The following is a 20,185-nucleotide window of genomic DNA, read 5'->3' as shown; positions in this document are numbered from 1 at the left end:
AAAACTATGAACCATTAAAAAAAAAGATTTAACATTTTAGTGGCTTGTTGCTATAAATCATCTTGTATTTTATAATGCTTATAAACCTGGATACTTTGCACATAAAAGAAGGTAAAGCAATGTAAACAGGGAACTCAGGTATGAAACTATCTTGTTTATAGTCATCACATGAGAAAATTTAGAGTATTGTAGGTTTGAAGTTGGCATTATGAAAGGTTAGATAATATTAACATCTAATCCTATGGCTATGCATACATGTTTACCTGTATGTGTGTGATGATTCATTTCAGTTATGTCCATAGCCCTAACATAGTCATTCTATTTGTTTACCATATTCTATTCAGTGGGTCAAAAAGTACCCAAGTGTAGATTCTATCTCATCTTTCTACGCTGGCTTTTGATCACATTTCTCCTTTGATCACAGTCCTTTCCAAATAGAGGTATTTTCTTACCAGGCTTTTTCCCCGCTTAGAAACATTCATTTCTCCTTTCAGACATGCCTTAGGACAGCATCATAAGTTTATTCTTTCTGTTCTCAATTTCTGTCTCTTCAAAGTGATTTCTGTCAAAGGTTCAATGTTCTGAGTTGTTCTCTTGGCTACTTAATCACTTTAGCCACTTAGCTTTGAAAGTGCCTGGTGAGAAAGAAAGAATGTTCTGGCAGATGTAGGTCATTTCAGTTCATTTGTCCGTTTCTCATTCCTCATAGCATGGGTCAAAAATGGGGGGAAAATAACAGTATTCTAGTTTTTTCTGAAAAAGCTTTAACTTAATGGTAATTTTAAGCCATTGTTGCTTCTGATACTTATTGAGACCCATGCTTTACAAAGTGTGTGTGTGTGTGTGTGTGTGTGTGTGTGTGTTGATAATTAACCAGAAAGAAATACAAATCCTGTTACCTTTAACTTTTTATCACCTATCACTATCCTTTATTATGTGCTAGGCACAGTGCTTGTTGTTGAAGGCATCAATTAAAAGACAAAGATATTTAAGGGAGAGATTAAGATGCTACCAGTGAAGGTATTCTTTTAAACTAAGCATGGGGTTGGGTGACTATATTCCCAGCCTGTAGGAGACAGAAGCAGGAAGATTGCAGAAAATTGGAAGCCCGCCTTGTTAGCAGAGTTTATTCCAGTCAAATTTATATAATAAGACCTAATGTTAATCTCTTAACACCACTTCCTTCTGAAAAAAAAAAAACTTTTAGTGAGTTGGTATGAGAATGCATGTTTGAAGGAACATCTTATGATTTTTAAGGTATGTTTTTTCTTATAATTATCTTTTTTATCTTTTCATAATGATGTAATTGGATATTTCTAGAAGCTTAGTGGGCATAGTGGACTCAACATTAGATTAGTTTCTTTAGTTTCTCTTCGGTGGTGCTTTCACTGTTAACTTGTGTTGACTGCTGAAGTTTCATCATCATTATCAGAAATGATCTTCTTAATATCAATATATGTGACAAGGTTTCCAACTTTGAATAATAACCACATCATTGTTGACTATTTCAGCATTTCATAAATGCATCAAAACTAATTAAATGTAAACTCCATACTTTAAATCTGATGACCACAGTGAAGCTAGTAGATATGAATTATAAAAATTGAACTATGTCTTTTGCATATTCATTTCATATTATGAATAGCTTCCAGAAACTAACTTGTTGTATGGGTAATTTCTTTAGTTTGCTTGTCTGTGTGTGCCTTGGCATGTTTATGAGGCCATGCGTCTTCAGATGGCTCAGTTTTTCCCAAACATTTTTCCAATCCACTCCAAGAGCTTTGTATATAGTATGATTGTGGACAATATAACCTCAGCTTTATACAATATTATTTACCTCTTTATGTTTTGTTTTCAAATTAAGACATATTTGTTTCTAAACATAGTAATTTAACAAATGTTGTCACCATTGTGTAACAATTTGTTATGAATGAGCAGCTAGATTACCAGAATGGACTTCTAGTAAGACTTTTAAATTATTGTAGAAAATGCCGAAAATAAATAACTCAAGGTAATTCAAAGAATACTTCTGATCCACTTTGAGAAATACTATAAAAATGTAATGTCTGCATATATAGAGGCAGTTTATATATAGCATTGACAAGTTTAAAAGGCCAACAATTATTACATTAATCCTTCAATCACTGTATGAATATAAATGAATATAATTAAAAATGATCACATTAATTATTGAATAATTTACTCTTATTTTGTGAAATAACTTAAGCATTTAATACAATTATAACAAAATTATATTAGATTCTTTGTGGTAATTTCGAGTGTTCTCAATTCTTTATAAAAGATAGGAAATGTAATATTTTGTTGCATGATGTAAGTACGCAGGGATTAAGGTCAATACAAAGCTGGACAGTAGTTAACACAGAGACTCACAGTGTTACATTCTCACAGTGCTAAGAATGTAACATATCCCAAAATGGGACATTAATATGCTCTACTAACTCAAGGTTTAAGAAATATTATAGAAGAGGTAGCAGAAGGATGTAAGAGTAGCTGAAGAATTGTTTGACATCATATTTTCAGGAAATGGTAGGTCATTTCATTCATGAATTCAAAGCAGTGGTAGTTTCCTGCTTAAGGATCTGCAAAACTCAAAATCCAGCACTGCTTTAGAGGGCCTCAGGTGGCCCCACACCTAGTTGATCTGTTAGGAGTTGGTGCTAGAAGAGAATCACTTTTTTTTTTGTTTGTTTGTTTTTAGAGGTATGTATGGTCACTGGTAGTCTTCCCATGCTGCATGGATGACCCATATTTATTTGAGTTCTCACAGTAAAATGGTTTTGACTGAGTTTGTTATTAAGAAGTAAAAGTTTGCTGGGGGATTGTTCAATGGATAAGAGATTTTATTGCTCTTCCAGAAGGCTTGGATTTGGTTCCCCTAACCCATATGAAAACTCACAACCATTGTAAACATCTAGTTTCAGAGGATTCGATGTCTTTTTCTGGCTTCTGCAGGCTCCTGAATATGTGTGGTGCACATAAACTAACTAAACTAGCAGGTTAACAAATACACATACTCATATGCACAAAAACAATGAATTAAAAATTAAGGCTATGTGAAGTTGGAAGAGGAATATGTTGGGTAAGGAGTTGGGAGAGGAGAGTGGATATGATCAACACACATTGTATACATGAATGAAATTCTCAAAAAAAAAAAAAAGTAGAAACATACTTGAAAATAGCAAAAGAAAATACTTCAAAAATTTCAAACCATTGCTCTGAAGGACTACATATAATTTATGTTATCTGATGAAGTTAATAGAATTGTATTAGACTCAGAATTATAATGATAGTGGTCATGGCTAGTGCTGCTAATTACTGGGTTAGGTCATTGAGGGAAGTTAATTTGTCTTTTCCAAGGAATTATCATTTTACAAAATTGCAAAGATTTGTGGTATATGCAACAAGAAGAAATCCCCAAGTACTGCAACCTTCCCTGGCTAGATGTGAGGAACAAGCCTGTGTGTATTTGTCAAGTGTCCTTTACTAACTTATAAGATAGAACAATTATTTGGATAGGGTGCACCCAAAACAAACCAACAAACAAATCTCCAAAAGTGTTAAAGGGTATAAAGACACGGAAGGATGCAGAGTGATGTTGATAGAAGTCTGCTTCTAGAGAGTTGGCATTGGTTCCAGAGTGCTGAGGAAATACACTGTGGTAACAATGTGTGTTGCTACATTTGTTGATAAATATTGGTTATTTGATTAGGAAGGAACGAATGAAACTAAGGGCTTTTGATTTTGTAACAGAAATGCATAAATCTGTTTTTATTCCTTAGTATGTCCATCTCTAGGAAAAGACATGAATTTCTGTTACTTCCCAGTTTGAATCCTTCAGAGGCCTCACCAGTGCTTATGAAACTCTAATGAATGTTCCCTTTGTGAGGCAAACGGGATGCCAGAACATTGCACAATGAATGTCTAGTATTTGATAGAACTTCAGTAATTTTCTAATCTAGCAGACCTCTAATTAGATGAATCTGGGCACAGCTTTGCAATAAGTAGGTATTTTTAACCTTTGGTGTATTCTACGATGGCACTTTGAAGACTTAGGGTAAGGAACAAGTTAGAAGACCAGAAAATTCAGATTCCATACAAACAATTGTGCTCAGTTACTGGACATTGATTCGATGATAATCTCCTGCTGTTCGTGGGACTTTGTAGTCTGTAGGACTATTAAGTCCACACTGACGGGGACATGTAGAGTATTACTGATTTAAGTGTAGTCTGTAGGACTACTAAGTCCACACTGACGGAGACATGTAGAGTATTACTGATTTAAGTGAGGTGGAAATGGTTCTTTCAAGCTGTATCTCAAGATTTTGTTTGTTTGTTTGTTTTTTAAAATTGAATTCCAGAAACAGTTTGTAAAGAGCATGAATATTTCAGGTTTTCTTCCTCAAACCTGAGTCATAGATGCTGCATTTCAAGCCAAGTTAAGGTTTGATTATTCTACACTTCATGGCTCTTTAAAATTCTAGTTGCTATAACAACTTTGATATTTCTTTATTATTTTTAGCACGTCAGTTGCCATAACAATAAGATATCTCAAAAAATAGCAAATTTTTTTATAATGGAAAACTTCCTTTCAATTAAAAGTGAGGTAAAATGAACATTTCTTTCCTTTAATGTTAACCTGTTATTTAAAATGTGATGTTTGCACATCTGTGTCCATACAGTTCTCTAGACTTTTTTTTTCCCCAAGAGATGTTTTATGGTTATCCTTTCCCACTATGATTGTACTGTATAAAATTGGAAGAAAAATGACCATTTCATCTCATTTCTCTGAGCTAACATTAATTTTGTTAAGATTTCATTTAAAAATTGTATTAAATAATCTAATTTTCTGATGAACTATTCCATAAAATAAGGAAACCTCTTAGATATGAGACTTCTAAAAACTTGATCTTTTTGTCCTATGTTATTTGAAATGCAATTCTAATGTTTTAGTCATACTTAAAACTGTGCCGTTTCACTTATCCAGAAATAACCAGCAGCCTAGGGCTAAGCTGTGGCACCAAGAGAGGAGTACCTTTCAGTAGTCTTTGAGAAACAGTTATCATAAGCTTTGTTTTCAGGTATTATACCTTTAGGAAATTGCTAATAGGAACTTAAAAGAGGAAGTAGCAGATATTGTTCTACGTTATGCATAGAAAGTCAAAATGATGGGATATGTGTATTAATTTTAGTATCCGGTCACTTGTAAAATTAAACAGTTCTTTCTCTATGTCCCCTATTGTCCTTGCTGTCTTTAACTCACATACCACGGTATGATTATGTCAGAAGACAGTGTCCTGATTGATGTTAACAGTGGTGATCACACACTGTTAGGCAAATCTTAAGTGAGCATTCATTGTAGGCATGTGCAATCACAGATTCATTGTTACTTTGGTTGTGATTTACACAAAGCTTAAGTGTTTTATGTCATTATTTTTGCCAGGTATACATGTACATGATCTACACATTTTACAGACTGAATGTTGTTATCCTTACTGAATGTTCTTTTATTTACACAAATCTTGATACACTTGTATACACATGTTCATATGTGTGAACATAAGCACACTATTGATCCAGCTGCCACTTTTTTATAATTCAGAAAAAATTCATCTTTTTTATGTTTTAGAACTTTGTGTAAAGTGTGCTCTTTAAGGCATGATTTTCGCCATTAGTGTTTGGGTTCATCTGTGGTTTTTTTTTTGTTATTTTTATTCCTTTGTTACTCTAAGCAGCAGGCCACAATAAGTACATAATCGGAGTTTCTTCAAGTCTGTACCTGTTGATGATGTATATGCTGGTTCTAGTTTGGACTATCTAGTTTTGTACATGCTACCGGGAATATTTTTTGTGCAAGACTTGATATCATTACTTTGTGGGTGTATGTGCACAGCTTTTGGATTGAGAGGGTGGGCCATAGTGTAGATTTATTTAATACCATGAGGATTTTTAAAATGTTTGTCACAGTTTCTAAGTTTTGGCCAGTTTATACTACCACCACCACCAGTCTGTAAAAATTTCAGTTGTTTTGCAATCTTATCAAAAGATTTTATTGCCAGTCTTATTTTATTGCCACTGTAGTAAGCACATTGGAAATTTTTATTGTTTGATTTTTGTCTTTAACTAATGACTTGAACTAAGCGCCTTTCACTTCCTATCCCTAAATGTTGTATATAGTCATGGTACCATGTGGTGCTTTGAGTCATGTATAATTATGTTGTAGTCTGATCCAACCTGGGTGTGTGTGTGTGTGTGTATGTGAGTGTGTGTGTGTGTGTGTGTGTGTGTGTCAGTGTGTGTGTAAAATAAGGAAAACTCTTAGATATGAGCTTTCAGAGACCTTGGACTTTTTCTCCTATGTTATTTGAAATGCACGTCCAAATTCTAGTCATTCTAGAATGGAGCCATTTGACTTACCCAGAAATAACCAGCAGTCTTTGAAAAGCTGGCCTTTCTTGGTGGTGCATACATTTGAAAATGCTTTTTTTCTAATTCCAAAAATTAAGTAGCAAAATACATTTCAGTAATCTGCACTCACTTTGCTGGGCAACAATAACACAAGAAAACTTAGTTCCTCTATGGAGTTATCACGGAGTACTCATTGACTAGCATCTTCGCATCCCCCTGTAACTGTTGCCAGGCCCTGAGAACCACAGTCGTTCTCAATCTCAGTTGCTGTCAGTTTTTGATTATTTAAATTTTTATTAGCTTATACTGTCAGCCTGTTTGTCTTTGTTAGGTGTATGCTGTGCTTGTAATTCCTGTCATTCTTTTGGCTTGCTGATTTTATTAATGATGCCTTTTGATAAAAAATTGGAGTATTATTTAATTAATATTTTCCATTATTATTTTTATCAACTTATAACCTTTGGTTCTGGGCCATGAATATATTAACCCTCTAGTGTGTTTCCTTTTGGAAGCTGTTTGTAGTTCATTCACATTTGTCTGTAGATATTTCATTCCTACGAGTAAATTTTAGGTGTCATATGAGGAGGTGACCTTAGTTCATACTTCCCAGTGGGTGTTGAGATTTTTCTAGTGCCCAGGCTTGTTTTAGAGAGCTTACTGAGATTCAATTGACGGTAACTATGACCTTAGCTTTTGCATCATTTCCTGTCCATCAGGTCTGTTGTCTATGCTTTCTAGGCTGTCTCTAGTGGTCTTAAAGTGCATCTTGAAACTAGGTTGTGTCAGTCTTCCAAGTTTGTTTCTTATTTTCTTTTAGAAGATTGTTTTACTGTAGTCATCTCAAATTCCTTTTTTTACATATAGGTTTTATAATCTGCACTTGGTTGGATTTACAGATAAACTTGACTAGATTTTAATATGAGCATCCAATAGATAAACTGGTGAGAACATGGTTTTTTTTTAAATGATAGCACGTCTTCAAAAGCATAATGATGGTATATCCCTGCATTTCCTTAATCCTTTAACTTTGTCTTGGTGACACTCTGTAATTCCCAGAGTAGAGATGTTATTCTGATTTTATTAGCTGTATCCTTGTATTCTGCTGTATGAGCCTAATATAAATGGTTTATTGTTTTATTATTTTAATTTTATGTTTATTACATGTATATAGCAGTGAAGTACCTCATATTTTTACAAAACGTTCTCATTTCCTCATGTCTTAATGGGTATAGAGTAGTTAATTTAATATTTCTCACATACACAGTTATGCCTTTTGTGAAAGACTTTTCATTTTCTCATTTATTATATTGACTGAGACATGGAGTGAGTGGTGCATGGAGGTAGTATGGATCCACAGGCTTGTTAGTCCCATTCTGAAGGAGGAATCAATTTTCACAATACTTCATTGTGGAATACTCTACAAGTATATATATATATATCTTTGTCAGGTTGAGAAGACTCTATCGTGTCCATAAGTAAAATTTTGTTATTTCTACTTAATTAAATATTTAATTTTTGATTCACAATAAAGCAATGGCAAGAAAATAAACATTTGCTGTGCTGTTTAGAGCTCATTAATCAGTAGTTTATTATGTATATCACTTTAGAGCATTTGCTTACTAGCACTTAGCTCAAGTTGCCTCAGCGTTATCCTGAATAGTACATTACAAGGTAATTGAAACTGCATTTAGTAGCAGTTGGCATTCTTAAAATAAGTAATCAACCATTATTGTTTGCTAAACTCAAGTTTTTAAAGCATTTTAACTATTGCTATAGAATTGGATTTAGGGGAAGTTGTAATTACTATTATTTCTTTAATATTCAAATACGTGAAGAGATCAACTTTTATCATTGTAATTTGGTCATATTTTCTGACTTCTTCCTGGATGTCTTTGTTATACAAGGGATTCTCAGTGGGTTTGTTTATTTTAACATTATAGAAACTGTATTTTTTTTGTCCTCATAGATTGTACTAGTTGTTTCCATATATATTATATAAAGATTATGATAAAATGTGTTTGTTAAACTCCTATTCTGTGCCCAGTGGTATTAAATCGGCACTTAGAATGAACAAAGCAAGTATTGGTCCCGTATGAGGCTCCAACTTGCTCAAGAAGACAAGTGAATGAAATAAATAATTACAAACGATGGCACGTATAGGATCTGGTGTGGTGCTCTGTGGGAACTCACAGCTTTCCCAGGGGAAAAAGTTATTGGAAAGATTGCCACTGAATTGAATGAGAGAAAGATGGTAGCTAGCATATTGAGCAGCCATTATAAGTACTCTGAGGCAGCAGGCAGCACAGTGAGCCTGGGCTTACAGTGGTAAGGCGTGGAGAGTTTGTCTAACCTAAATTACTTAGAAGGAAAATGACACTAGACAGATAAATGGAGACAAGATTTTATCGGACCTTTTTTTTTTAAAAAATATTTTTTATTACATATTTTCCTCAATTACATTTCCAATGCTATCCCAAAAGTCCCCCATACCCTCCCCCACACTCCCCTAGACACCCATTTCCACTTTTTGGCCCTGGCGTTCCCCTGTACTGGGGCATATAAACTTTGCGTGTCCAATGGGCCTCTCTTTCCAGTGATGGCCGACTAGGCCATCTTTTGATATATATGCATCTAGAGTCAAGAGCTCCGGGGTACTGGTTAGTTCATAATGTTGTTCCACCTATAGGGTTGCAGATCCCTTTAGCTCCTTGGATACTTTCTCTAGCTCCTCCATTGGGGACCCTGTGATCCATCCAATAGCTGACTGTGAGCATCCACTTACTTATGTGTTTGCTAGGCCCCGGCCTAGTCTCACAAGAGACAGCTATATCAGGGTCCTTTCAGCAAAATCTTGCTAGTATATGCAATGGTGTCATCATTTGGAGGCTAATTATGGGACAGATCCCTGGATATGGCAGTCTCTTATGGTCCATCCTTTTGTCTCAGCTCCAAACTTTGTCTCTGTAACTCCTTCCATGGGTGATTGTTTCCAATTCTAAGAAGGGGCAAAGTGTCCACACTTTGGTCTTCGTTCTTCTTGAGTTTCATGTGTTTTGCAAATTGTATCTTATATCTCGGGTATATTAAGTTTCTAGGCTAATATCCACTTATCAGTGAGTACATATCATTTGAGTTCTTTTGTGATTGTGTTACCTCACTCAGGATGATTCCCTCCAGGTCCAACCATTTGCCTAGGAATTTCATAGATTCATTCCTTTTAATAGCTGAGTAGTACTCCATTGTGTAAATGTACCACATTTTTTGTATCTATTCCTCTGTTGAGGGGCATCTGGGTTCTTTCCAGCTTCTGGCTATTATAAATAAGGCTGCTATGAACATAGTGGAGCATGTGTCCTTCTTACTGGTTGGGACATCTTCTGGATATATGCCCAGGAGAGGTATTGCGGGATCCTCCAGTAGTACTATGTCCAATTTTCTGAGGAACCGCCAGACTGATTTCCAGAGTGGTTGTACAAGCTTGCAATCCCTCCAACAATGGAGGAGTGTTCCTCTTTCTTCACATCCTCGCCAGCATCTGCTGTCACCTGAATTTTTGATCTTAGCCATTCTGACTGGTGTGAGATGGAATCTCAGGGTTGTTTTGATTTGCATTTCTCTGATGATTAAGGATGCTGAACATTTTTTCAGGTGCTTCTCAGCCATTTGGTATTCCTCAGGTGAGAATTCTTTGTTTATCTCTGAGCCCCATTTTTTAATGGGGTTATTTGATTTTCTGGAGTCCACCTTCTTGAGTTCTTTATATATGTTGGATATTATTCCCCTATCTGATTTAGGATAGGTAAAGATCCTTTCCCAATCTGTTGGTGGCCTTTTTGTCTTATTGACGGTGTCTTTTGCCTTGCAGAAGCTTTGCAGTTTCATTATGTCCCATTTGTCAATTCTCAATCTTACAGCACAAGCCATTGCTGTTCTATCCAGGAATTCCCCCCCCCCCCCCATGCCCATCTATTCGAGGCTTTTCCCCACTTTCTCCTCTATAAGTTTCAGTGTCTCTGGTTTTATGTGGAGTTCCTTGATCCACTTAGATTTGACCTTAGTACAAGTAGATATGCCGAATAAAACAGTATTGCAATGTTATTACCGCTTATATGGTTCTTTTATGTCATCATCTGTTATCTATCCTACTTGGCATGAAGAGCTAATGTCTTGCCCTTACTGTTAAATTTCTCTTGCTGTGATAAGACACTATGACCAAGGAAACTTAAAGGAGAAAGGGTTTTGGGAGGACTTTAGTTTCAGAGGTTCAGTCCATGACATGACCATCATGGAGCATGGTAGCAGGTAGGCGGCTATGGTAATGGATCACTAGTAGAGAGCTTACATCTTGATATACAAGCACAGGGCAAGAAGATCAAAATCATCTCTAGTATTAAAATTGAAAATATGTGAAACTAAAGCAATTTAGTGCTTGAGTTCCTCTACATGAGGTAGGTTTTTATATGTGTGCATTTCCTTACAATTCTCTTAAGTACAGGGATAATTAATAACTTTTAAAATATGAATATTTAAATGATTTAAATTTTGGTAACTTGAGTAGCAATAGTGATTAATAGTACTTAATTTAAAAAGCGTTTAGGTTATATTTAATTGTATGTATATTTAGTGTTGAGTGTGTGCAAGAGCCTGGGCAGGTCGAAAGAGGGTATCAGATCTCCCAGAACTGGAATTTGACCTTATGGTGGTTGTGAACTGCTGTGTGGGTGCCAGGAGCAGAGGTCGGTCCTCAGCATGAGCCGTAAGCTATTGCGGCATCTCTCCAGCCCTGCACTTGGTTTCTAAAATGGTTTTCTAGTAAAGCCTAACATTTGACTTCTCTTAGTCTAGAATGGATGGCATGGCTACAGTCATGAATATTTAGCAAATATAATTTTCTTTTGAAAATTTATTGTAATGTTTAAGAATATTATCTCACTCGATTTAAATGATTTTATCTGTTTAAATACAATGTTTCCCTATAAAATAATACTTTTAAACTTCTGCATTACACATATTTATTTTTCAAAACTAAACATATTCATCTTAAGATTTACTATTCTAACTTGTCTCATAAATATTTCTGTTGAGATGTGTACTATCTTTCTGTATTTTATTCCACCCATGGAGATTTTAAAAATAACACAGTCTTCCAGAAAGACAATTTAATATGGGGGACAGAATAGGCTTTCTGTGTTTTATAAACCATTTTTTTATAAAACCTGAAGAGATCTTCCTAACATTTTCTGAATGGCAGCCATTAGTAGAAAGAGGAGGATGTGACTTAGTGGTACAGGGTTAGAAATGGCGGGTCTAACCCTGTCTAGTCTCAGGGTCTTAAGGGTCCTGGAGTCAAGCCGTGCTTCCTTCTCAAGTTCCCTCTTTGCCCTTTGTGGAGCAGTTAATGTACTTGTTGCATAAAAATTCACTCTTTTACAATTTATTATATGTAGTAACTAATTAAATGGGGGGAGAGAAAGAAGAAAAAGAGAGGGAAGAAAGAGAGGGGGAAGAGAAAGTAAGAAAAAGGAGAAGGAAAGGAAGGAGGGAAGGAGGGAGAGAGGAGAGGAGGGAGGAGGAGAGGTGCCCTCTAGCTCCCATGACAGGCTTGTGCTAGGGTGCACATGTGGATGCCAGTGGAAAACCTGTGGAGTCAGTTCTGTCCTTCCACAACGTCATGGTGGAGTGTCACAGTGGTTCGTGACAAGTGCCTGTTACCTGCTGAGCCATCTCAGGCTTGAGATTTAAGAATTTTTTTTTAAATTGGGTATTTATTTCTTTTACATTTCCAATGCTATCCCAAAAGTCCCCCACAGGCTTCCCCCACCCACCTACTCCCACTTCTTGGCCCTAGCATTTCCCTGTACTGAGGCAGATAAACAATGTATAAAAGCCCATTGCAAAATTTTTGGCCTATAGGACATGTTTTTAACAAGTATTGCCTTCCATTTGTATTTTTATTTTCCTGATTTGTTTTTAATCCTATAACAATTGTAAAATTTGTTTAGTAGTTTTTTTTTCAAATGTATTGAACTATGAGAGAGAGGCTTAAAATAAATGAATGTAGTATGTAAACCTAAATAAAACTGTTTTAATATACATTAAATACTTGTGTAAATATTTACTTTGTTCTACTAACTTAAATATATGTAATTCAAGCACGGTGGGATGAATTTCTTTAGCTCTGACATCTTTAGTGTAGTAAGATACACATAGACTAAGTGTTTCTGTTTATTCTGATGCTCCCTGTCTTCTGAGATCATATTTGACCCAGGTATTTCTTCAGACAGGTTTCACTGTCATGGTCCAATCCTAGTGTTCTGTTGTTCCGGTCCGTGTGCTAAGCTCAGCACATTCGTGTGGGTGTGGCAGGTACTGAAGAGACGATTAGCTGACTTTTAATTTCTAATAAAAATATGACTGTTCATTTTATAGTGAAAAAACAGTAGTTATATCATTTAGTTCATGGGAGACTTAAATGATTTTTAATAATTCATGTTTTTTCTACCAAAGAGTATTATATTACTGCTGACTTTTAGTGTCATAGTACCTTGTGGTAGTTTCTCTACAAGGTTTAAAGGGATATGCCAGTTTTGTTCCCCTAGTACTATTCATAAGAAATAATTTCTGCAAATGCTTTAAGGGGAATGCCTCCACAAGTCCTTAAGTACCGTTTACATATTATGAGGATTGGTCAGTTTCATTGTCTTCTTTTGTCAATTTTGATTCGAGATCGCAGAGTAAGTCTATAAGCCTGCATGTGCCTGGCAACTGTTACCTAGTGACAGTTTCAGCTGCAGTAGCCATTGGCTGTGCTGTAGATTGGGGCAGGAGGACCGAGTCACCTTTCTGATGGTGAGTTCTTCTCCATCAGCTCAGGAGGAGGAGGAGGAGGAAGGGGAGGGGGAGGAGGAAGAGCAGCAGCAGCAGACAGTGGCTCAGGTGGAGGCAGCAAGACTGAGAAACTGTAAAGAATCTCCCGGCAGCTTCCCGATAGCTGCATCACAGTAAATCGGACTTCTGAATCTAGCAACCCAGTCTCGCAGCCGATCAGAGTGAATGTCCATGAGAAGCATCACCTTATTCCTGTAACGAGAACTATTTTCTGATAAGTGGAACTCAGCATGTCCAAGGAGGACTAGCCCGTGGCTGACAGAAAAGGACTGCCTGAATGATGTGTTGCTGCACGAGACAATAACTTTGAGAAGAATGCTTTCTGTTAAGCTGCTACATTGTTCCTGAAGGAAAGGTTTTCATTTCTAGTGCATGCTAGTTCTTCAAAAGCTGTGACAACAAAGAGTGACAAGAGACTCCCTGAATTGTTTATACTTGGGGGAAAGACTTTGGCAAATGTTAACACGGTGCCAGAATGACCTTGGAAGCCTTTCGGATGGATTCTGCCCTGCCACAATCGCAGTATGTCAAAGTCCAGGATTTAAATCCATCTTGATGTTTTGAGGTATTTTAAAACAAGACTATTTCCCAAACTACCTGATGGCCCTGCTTTAATTGTGCTTTTGCTTAAAATAGAATACAGAAATAAACAAGATATTTTCTTAACATATGACTGTTAATAACTGCAAATATAAAAAACAAGGTAATTTTCCACTTTCAAATATTTAGTTGAAGTAATGATTGGATGTGTTAGTCATCGAATGGAAGTAAGAAAGGTCTAACAAATTGGAATATAAAGCCTGCTAGAAAGACTTGAGAAAGAGATAACAGCAGCATCTTTAGTGAGATGTCCTCAGTGTACAGGGTGGTTTCCATTATGGTGTAAATTTCATCTATATTTATGAGATTTGGGCATTGTTGCAAATGTGAGGAGTTACTTCAAGCTATATACTTTATTATGCTTTTCTATAAGGAAATATATTAAATAATGAAAGTTATTCTCAGTTATAGATGCTGAAGTTAATACCAAAGATTTTATTTTGAAATAGAAGAGATATAAATTACAGTGCTGTTAGCAGCACCAACAACTGGGGTGGTATAAAGCTGTTTTCATATAAATGTTTAAAGAACAAATACAGAATCAGGACTTCAGAAGTTTTCCCTATTTTTTAGTTTTAGGTGTTATCACACTGTTTCATTGTGTAATATATTCCCCACTGGAAATTACATTTTATTTTCATAAGCATTATATAGAAATCTGGAGCCTGACTTTTACTGCCAGTGTATTTCATTGTGTCCACACAAATGAATCTTTTGGAATTAGACTTGACAGAATTGTTGTTCTTACCTTTTAAAAAATGTAAGAGAAATGGCTCCTAAAGTTTTCCCATCCGCATCAGATGTGAACCTCCGAGACCAAGGACACTCTGTCATGAACTTTTTCTTGGCTTTCCATCTAAAACTAAGATCTTAATTATTTAAATTATAAAATATGAGTGGTTTTCATCACAGCTCATCACAGTAGAAGCAAAAGATCTCAGGCAATTTAGGATTGTTTCTTTCATTTTTCATTCTAATTGATTTCTAAGAAACTTTCTCTTAAGAGAAACATTTCTTCCCCTGATTTTTTTTTTTTTACAAATTAAATTTCATAGTACTAGCTAATAAATCTATTTTCTGTAGAAGTGCCTGTATCTGCAAAAGTTGCTTGCACGCATGGGAGGGAGCTAACCAGAGACCTCTTTTCACCTTTCTAGCTCACCCTCCTCCCTTATCCCCCAAAGCTGAGATGTGCCACTGGTGAACTAAGGCTGATGAAGAAACCTGAGCACACTGTGGGATGCTCAGCTGTAATACAGGCACTGGCACTTTCTACTGAAGCAGGTTCTGAGACACTGATTTGCAGAGTTTAACAGATGCTGGCCCGGGCACCTGCTTGTTGGAGCCAAAGCTGCAAACTCCCTTAATTTCAAGCCATGAATGAATCCAGGTGGACTGAATGGAGGATCCTGAACATGAGCAGTAGCATTGTGAATGTGTCCGAGCACCACTCCTGCCCTCTTGGATTTGGTCACTACAGTGTGGAGGATGTCTGCATCTTTGAGACAGTTGTCATTGTCTTGCTGACATTTCTGATCATCTCTGGGAATTTAACAGTCATCTTTGTCTTTCACTGTGCTCCGCTGTTACACCATTATACTACCAGCTACTTTATACAGACCATGGCATACGCTGACCTCCTCGTTGGAGTTACCTGCTTGGTTCCTACTCTGTCCCTTCTTCATTACTCTACAGGTGTCCATGAGTCATTGACTTGCCAGGTGTTTGGATATATTATTTCAGTTCTAAAAAGCGTGTCTATGGCATGTCTTGCTTGCATCAGTGTGGATCGATATCTTGCAATAACCAAGCCTCTATCCTACAATCAACTGGTCACTCCTTGTCGCCTGAGAATTTGCATTATTATGATTTGGATTTACTCCTGCCTAATTTTCTTGCCTTCCTTTTTTGGCTGGGGCAAACCTGGTTACCATGGTGACATTTTTGAATGGTGTGCCACATCTTGGCTTACCAGTGCCTATTTTACTTGCTTTATTGTTTGTTTACTTTATGCTCCTGCTGCCTTGGTTGTCTGCTTCACTTACTTTCACATTTTCAAAATTTGCCGGCAGCACACCAAAGAGATAAATGACCGGAGGGCCAGATTCCCTAGTCACGAGGTAGAGGCCTCTAGGGAAGCAGGGCACAGCCCTGACCGTCGCTACGCCATGGTTTTATTTAGGATAACTAGCGTGTTTTACATGCTGTGGCTTCCATATATTATTTACTTTCTTCTAGAAAGTTCTCGTGTCTTGGACAATCCCACACTGTCCTTCTTAACCACCTGGCTTGCGATAAGCAATAGTTTTTGTAACTGTGTAATATACAGCCTCTCCAACAGTGTTTTCCGCCTTGGCCTCCGAAGGCTTTCTGAAACAATGTGCACATCTTGTGTGTGTGCGAAGGATCAGGAAGCACAAGATCCCAAACCTAGGAGACGGGCAAATTCCTGCTCCATTTGAAGAGAATTACGTAGTCAATCAAATGTAATGTGACAGTGGTTTTGGATTGTATTCTTGATTCATTTGGAAATTTGCCCTGAAGAAATATTTATGTGAATAGTTGACCATGAAGTGAAGAATGGGATTAAAGATCTTTTTTATTTCCTTTTGTGTAAGTCAAAAAGAATGGGAAAGGATGTTTGAAGAATAATCTTATAAGAGAATTACAGCTTGTGAATATATGTTCAGTGTTTGATCCTCATCACTGATGATAGAAGAGGAACTTCAAGTCTACAAAATAGGAACAGACCCCTTGTTATCTCTCTCTCTGTGTCCTCTCTGCCTGTGTGTCTGTCTTCTATTTAGTCTTATTCTCTGTTCTTACTCCTTAGACTTGTGGGAGTTACTGTTTGTTAACTTCCCTTTGTGAGAAGTGCTAGTACGTATCTGTGGCCAAGTGTCGCCTTGCCGTCAGTGTTGAGACATGTCAGTCTACATGAGTTGTGTTGCCTTTAGAGAGGATGCACAGTGTTACGTTTTGTTATCTGTCATACAAACCCTGTGCCTATGTTCATGTCATCATCCCCATAGCACAGATTCCTACTACAAACAGAACGGAGCAGTATCTTTTCTTCTGTGTAGAAGGCCATTTCGTTTTCTCTCCCTTTTCTCAGCACCTGCTATTGCTCTTTCAGTTTGTCTCCAATCCTGTGGGACACATTCTAGAAGTGTCTTAGCTGATGAAAGAATCCTCTGTATGAGGCAGTCAAGAGGGTAAACAAGTTATTTTTCGAACAAAGCAATCTAGCAGCTGGGAGGTTGTATTTAATACCTCAGTGGATTTTGAAAACATTTTTACCAGCTTTCCTTTGAAGTTAGTTTGGGTGCCTAAAGTAAAGTCCTCTTGGTTATAGTGAAGATTTTTTTTTTAATTTTCTCTATAAAGCCCACAATAATACTATTGCAGATGCAGATTACTCCCCAGTAGTGATATATTACTCTGTGTGCTACCCAGGATGCCCTTTAGAAAAAGCCTGACACTGCAATGATAGCCTAGGTCTGCAGCAGTTCACTGTCACATCCATTATTCCTTTGTGTTGTATGTATTTGCATATTCTATATTTTTTACAAAAATATAAGTTATATTACATGATCTGTGCCTAATGTTTTCTTAGCACAATTCAGATATCAATGTTGTTTAAGGTGTCAACATTGAAAAACATATATATGGACTACCTTTAAAGTGAAAAATACTTTTGTGTCATTGTTATTCAGATATTTATATTAGATGAAGCTGCATTCTTACAGTGGCTGGGAATGTAGTATACTTATAAAAAGCAGTTAGATATGTCAGTATTTTGTTTTCAAATGCAGAGATGAAGTTATTTTTTAGTGTGTTACCTGAGTGTACTAATAAGTTGGGGGTTGAGGCTCAGCCATAGTAAAGCGGATGTGAGCAGAGCAGCTTGTGTTCTTACCCTAAACTTTTGACTGGAAGAGGTTTGATACTTTCTACCACACTGCTGAGGAGTTTTCTTCAGACTTTTGTGTTTTATGAAAAGTATTTAATGAAGCGTGCCTGTGGCTCTGACACAGAAGCCCACCATGTCTGCATCCTGGTGTTTTTACTTCAGCAGTCTGTTAAAGAGATGTTGTCACTTTATTAAGGTTGTTTTGAACCCCTGTATATTTTTTAAATATGTAAGAAAGGTTTAAAATAAATAATAAAATAGTATTCTATATATCAAAACCAGATTTTGTATCAGTCAGTTTACTGAAACTCCAGGAATAAGAGTTCCTTGGGAAATCAGAATCAAATTGTTGTGTACTTCATAGATGAGGGTTGTGTGGAGTCTTGTTTGCTGTTTGCAGTGATATCATAGATGAATTGAGGTGTACCATTTTAAACAGTATTTCTATTTCTTCACATATGATAAATAAATTCTCCAATATTATTCGTATTATTCAGGAATCTGTTTTTGTTTTGTGTAATTTAACCTAACTTAGAAGGGCTGGAAAGGTGTCTCGGGGATTGAGAGCACTTAGCACTCTTCTAGAGATTTGAGTTCCATTCTCAGCACCCCATGGGGCAGTTACATCTGTCACTGCATCTCTGGGATTGCGGGTATCCTCTTCAGGCCCCTGCAGGCACCACACTCATCTGCACACACCTCCACACAGACATACACATACATCCGTACATAATAAAAAGAACTTTTCATGGGAGTTTAAAGTCTGGACAGGGATTCTGGAGTTATTCCCTCTCCTGAATTCTCCTCATAATGTTAAATGGGTTTCTGCCAGGTTTAACAGTGAGTTTTATGTGTATTCTAACATTTAATCCTCTCTATAGCCGTTGCTCACATCACAGTTATTATTTCCAGTCTAGAACTGAGGAAAAATGATTCACTCGGGATCACTCAACCAATTACAGAGCCTTGTGCACACTTGTCTGGTGGCTTTGCCTGTGTCTGATGCCAGTGTATCCCACAGCTGTCTATGCCTGGCCTTGGCTGAGGAGCGGTCTGCACTGCAGTTCACACAAGCCTCCAGGCCTGTGCATCATCACTCTGCTTTTTCGTCAAAAATTTTCTGGGCATCATTTATGTTTTCAGTGCTGTCTTTGCCTCAGTTTTTTTTCTCCATGGAGTATCATTTTCTTTGATCTTGTATACTTCTTTTATTAAAACCTCAGCCTGTTAAGCCCAGCCTTACCAGCATACTTTGTAATCAAATTGAACCTCTGCTATTTCCTCACTTTTTTGATCATTTATGGTAGATTTTCCTTGAATAGCTTTTCAAAGCTCTTTGAACTTTTCTTCCTTCCTTCCTTCCTTCCTTCCTTCCTTCCTTCCTTCCTTCCTTCCTTTCCTCCTCCTCCTCCTTCTTCTTCTTCTTCCTTTTTTTTTTTTTTTTTAAAGAGAGAAACCCTTTGAAGGGGAAGAGTGAAAAACAGACTTTTTAACCATTAATAAAGAATTTACAATCTTGTAGCAGACATTCAGGTCTACTGACTCCTAAAATATTTTTGCTCCCCCCCCCCCCCCCGCCCAGTCTGTAAATAGGCAGTTGTTCTCTGTGCTTTGACTAGTTGTGGTTTTCTATAATGTCCATTTGCAGCAAAAAGAAACTCTCTAATGAGGAGTGAGAGCTACATTTATATATGGATATAAGGGTCGGGGAGGGTTTGGGGTGGAATGGTAGTAGGAATATGATTAAAATATGTTGTTGGAAATTCTCAAAGAGTTAGAAAAAAATTAAACACACACACACAACTTTATCATAGTGTGAAAGAAACTGAGTAAAGAACATTCTGGACTCTGTGCAATTTACTTCCTTTTCGTATATTTTAATATGTGCTTACATAACAAGATGGTAATTGGAGACTGTTCTTGAAAGTTTTAAGAATGGGTAGCACATGTTTCCTATCATGGCATCGTATTTTGTAGTACTTTGCCGGTTTGGTTGTTAGTGAGAGTCAGAAATCATGCTGTATTCTATTATCTATAGCTATAAAGTAATGAAGAGCTTCAGACCCCACTAAAGTATTCCCATTAATGTATGCAGCCCTATGGTCATGGATAGATACTGAATGTGTTAAGACCTCAGTTTTCTCACTGACAAAATCCGATACCAGTTCCTTCAGTTACAAAATGTGAGGACTACAGACTGTTCTCAGCATGGCTTCTTCATATTCAGAATGTTTAAGCTGTTGTTTGACTAACCTTTCTGCTACCATAGTTATTAACACAAGACTCTAAAAAAATTCTAGCTGAAAGAGAATTAATCCATTCAGAATGAGGCTTTTCTCAGATAGCATCGTTTCCTGC

General features: G+C 36.7%; 2 protein-coding genes across 7 annotated transcripts in view; both read left to right on the top strand.

Moving 5' to 3' along the window:
* Rabgap1l (RAB GTPase activating protein 1-like) overlaps nucleotides 1–20,185 on the top strand; it is a 574,303-nt gene that overhangs the window by 200,433 nt on the left and 353,685 nt on the right. The gene's annotated exons all lie outside the window — the stretch shown is intronic.
* On the top strand, nucleotides 13,340–18,327 carry Gpr52 (G protein-coupled receptor 52). 2 transcript variants are annotated; one of them, NM_001146330.2, is made up of 2 exons: nucleotides 13,340–13,879; nucleotides 15,072–18,327. In NM_001146330.2, the coding sequence occupies exon 2, from the start codon at nucleotides 15,291–15,293 to the stop codon at nucleotides 16,374–16,376; it is 1,086 nt and encodes a 361-aa protein (NP_001139802.1). In that variant the 5' UTR covers nucleotides 13,340–13,879; nucleotides 15,072–15,290; the 3' UTR covers nucleotides 16,377–18,327. The 2 variants fall into 2 exon arrangements, with proteins under 2 accessions (NP_001139802.1, NP_001355597.1); NM_001368668.1 differs by having other exon boundaries at nucleotides 13,340–14,017.

The sequence above is a fragment of the Mus musculus genome, chromosome 1 (assembly GCF_000001635.26).
Source record: "Mus musculus strain C57BL/6J chromosome 1, GRCm38.p6 C57BL/6J".
Lineage (NCBI taxonomy): Eukaryota > Metazoa > Chordata > Mammalia > Rodentia > Muridae > Mus > Mus musculus.
Note: the sequence above shows the minus strand (reverse complement) of the source record. Positions and strands in the feature narration are given on the sequence as shown.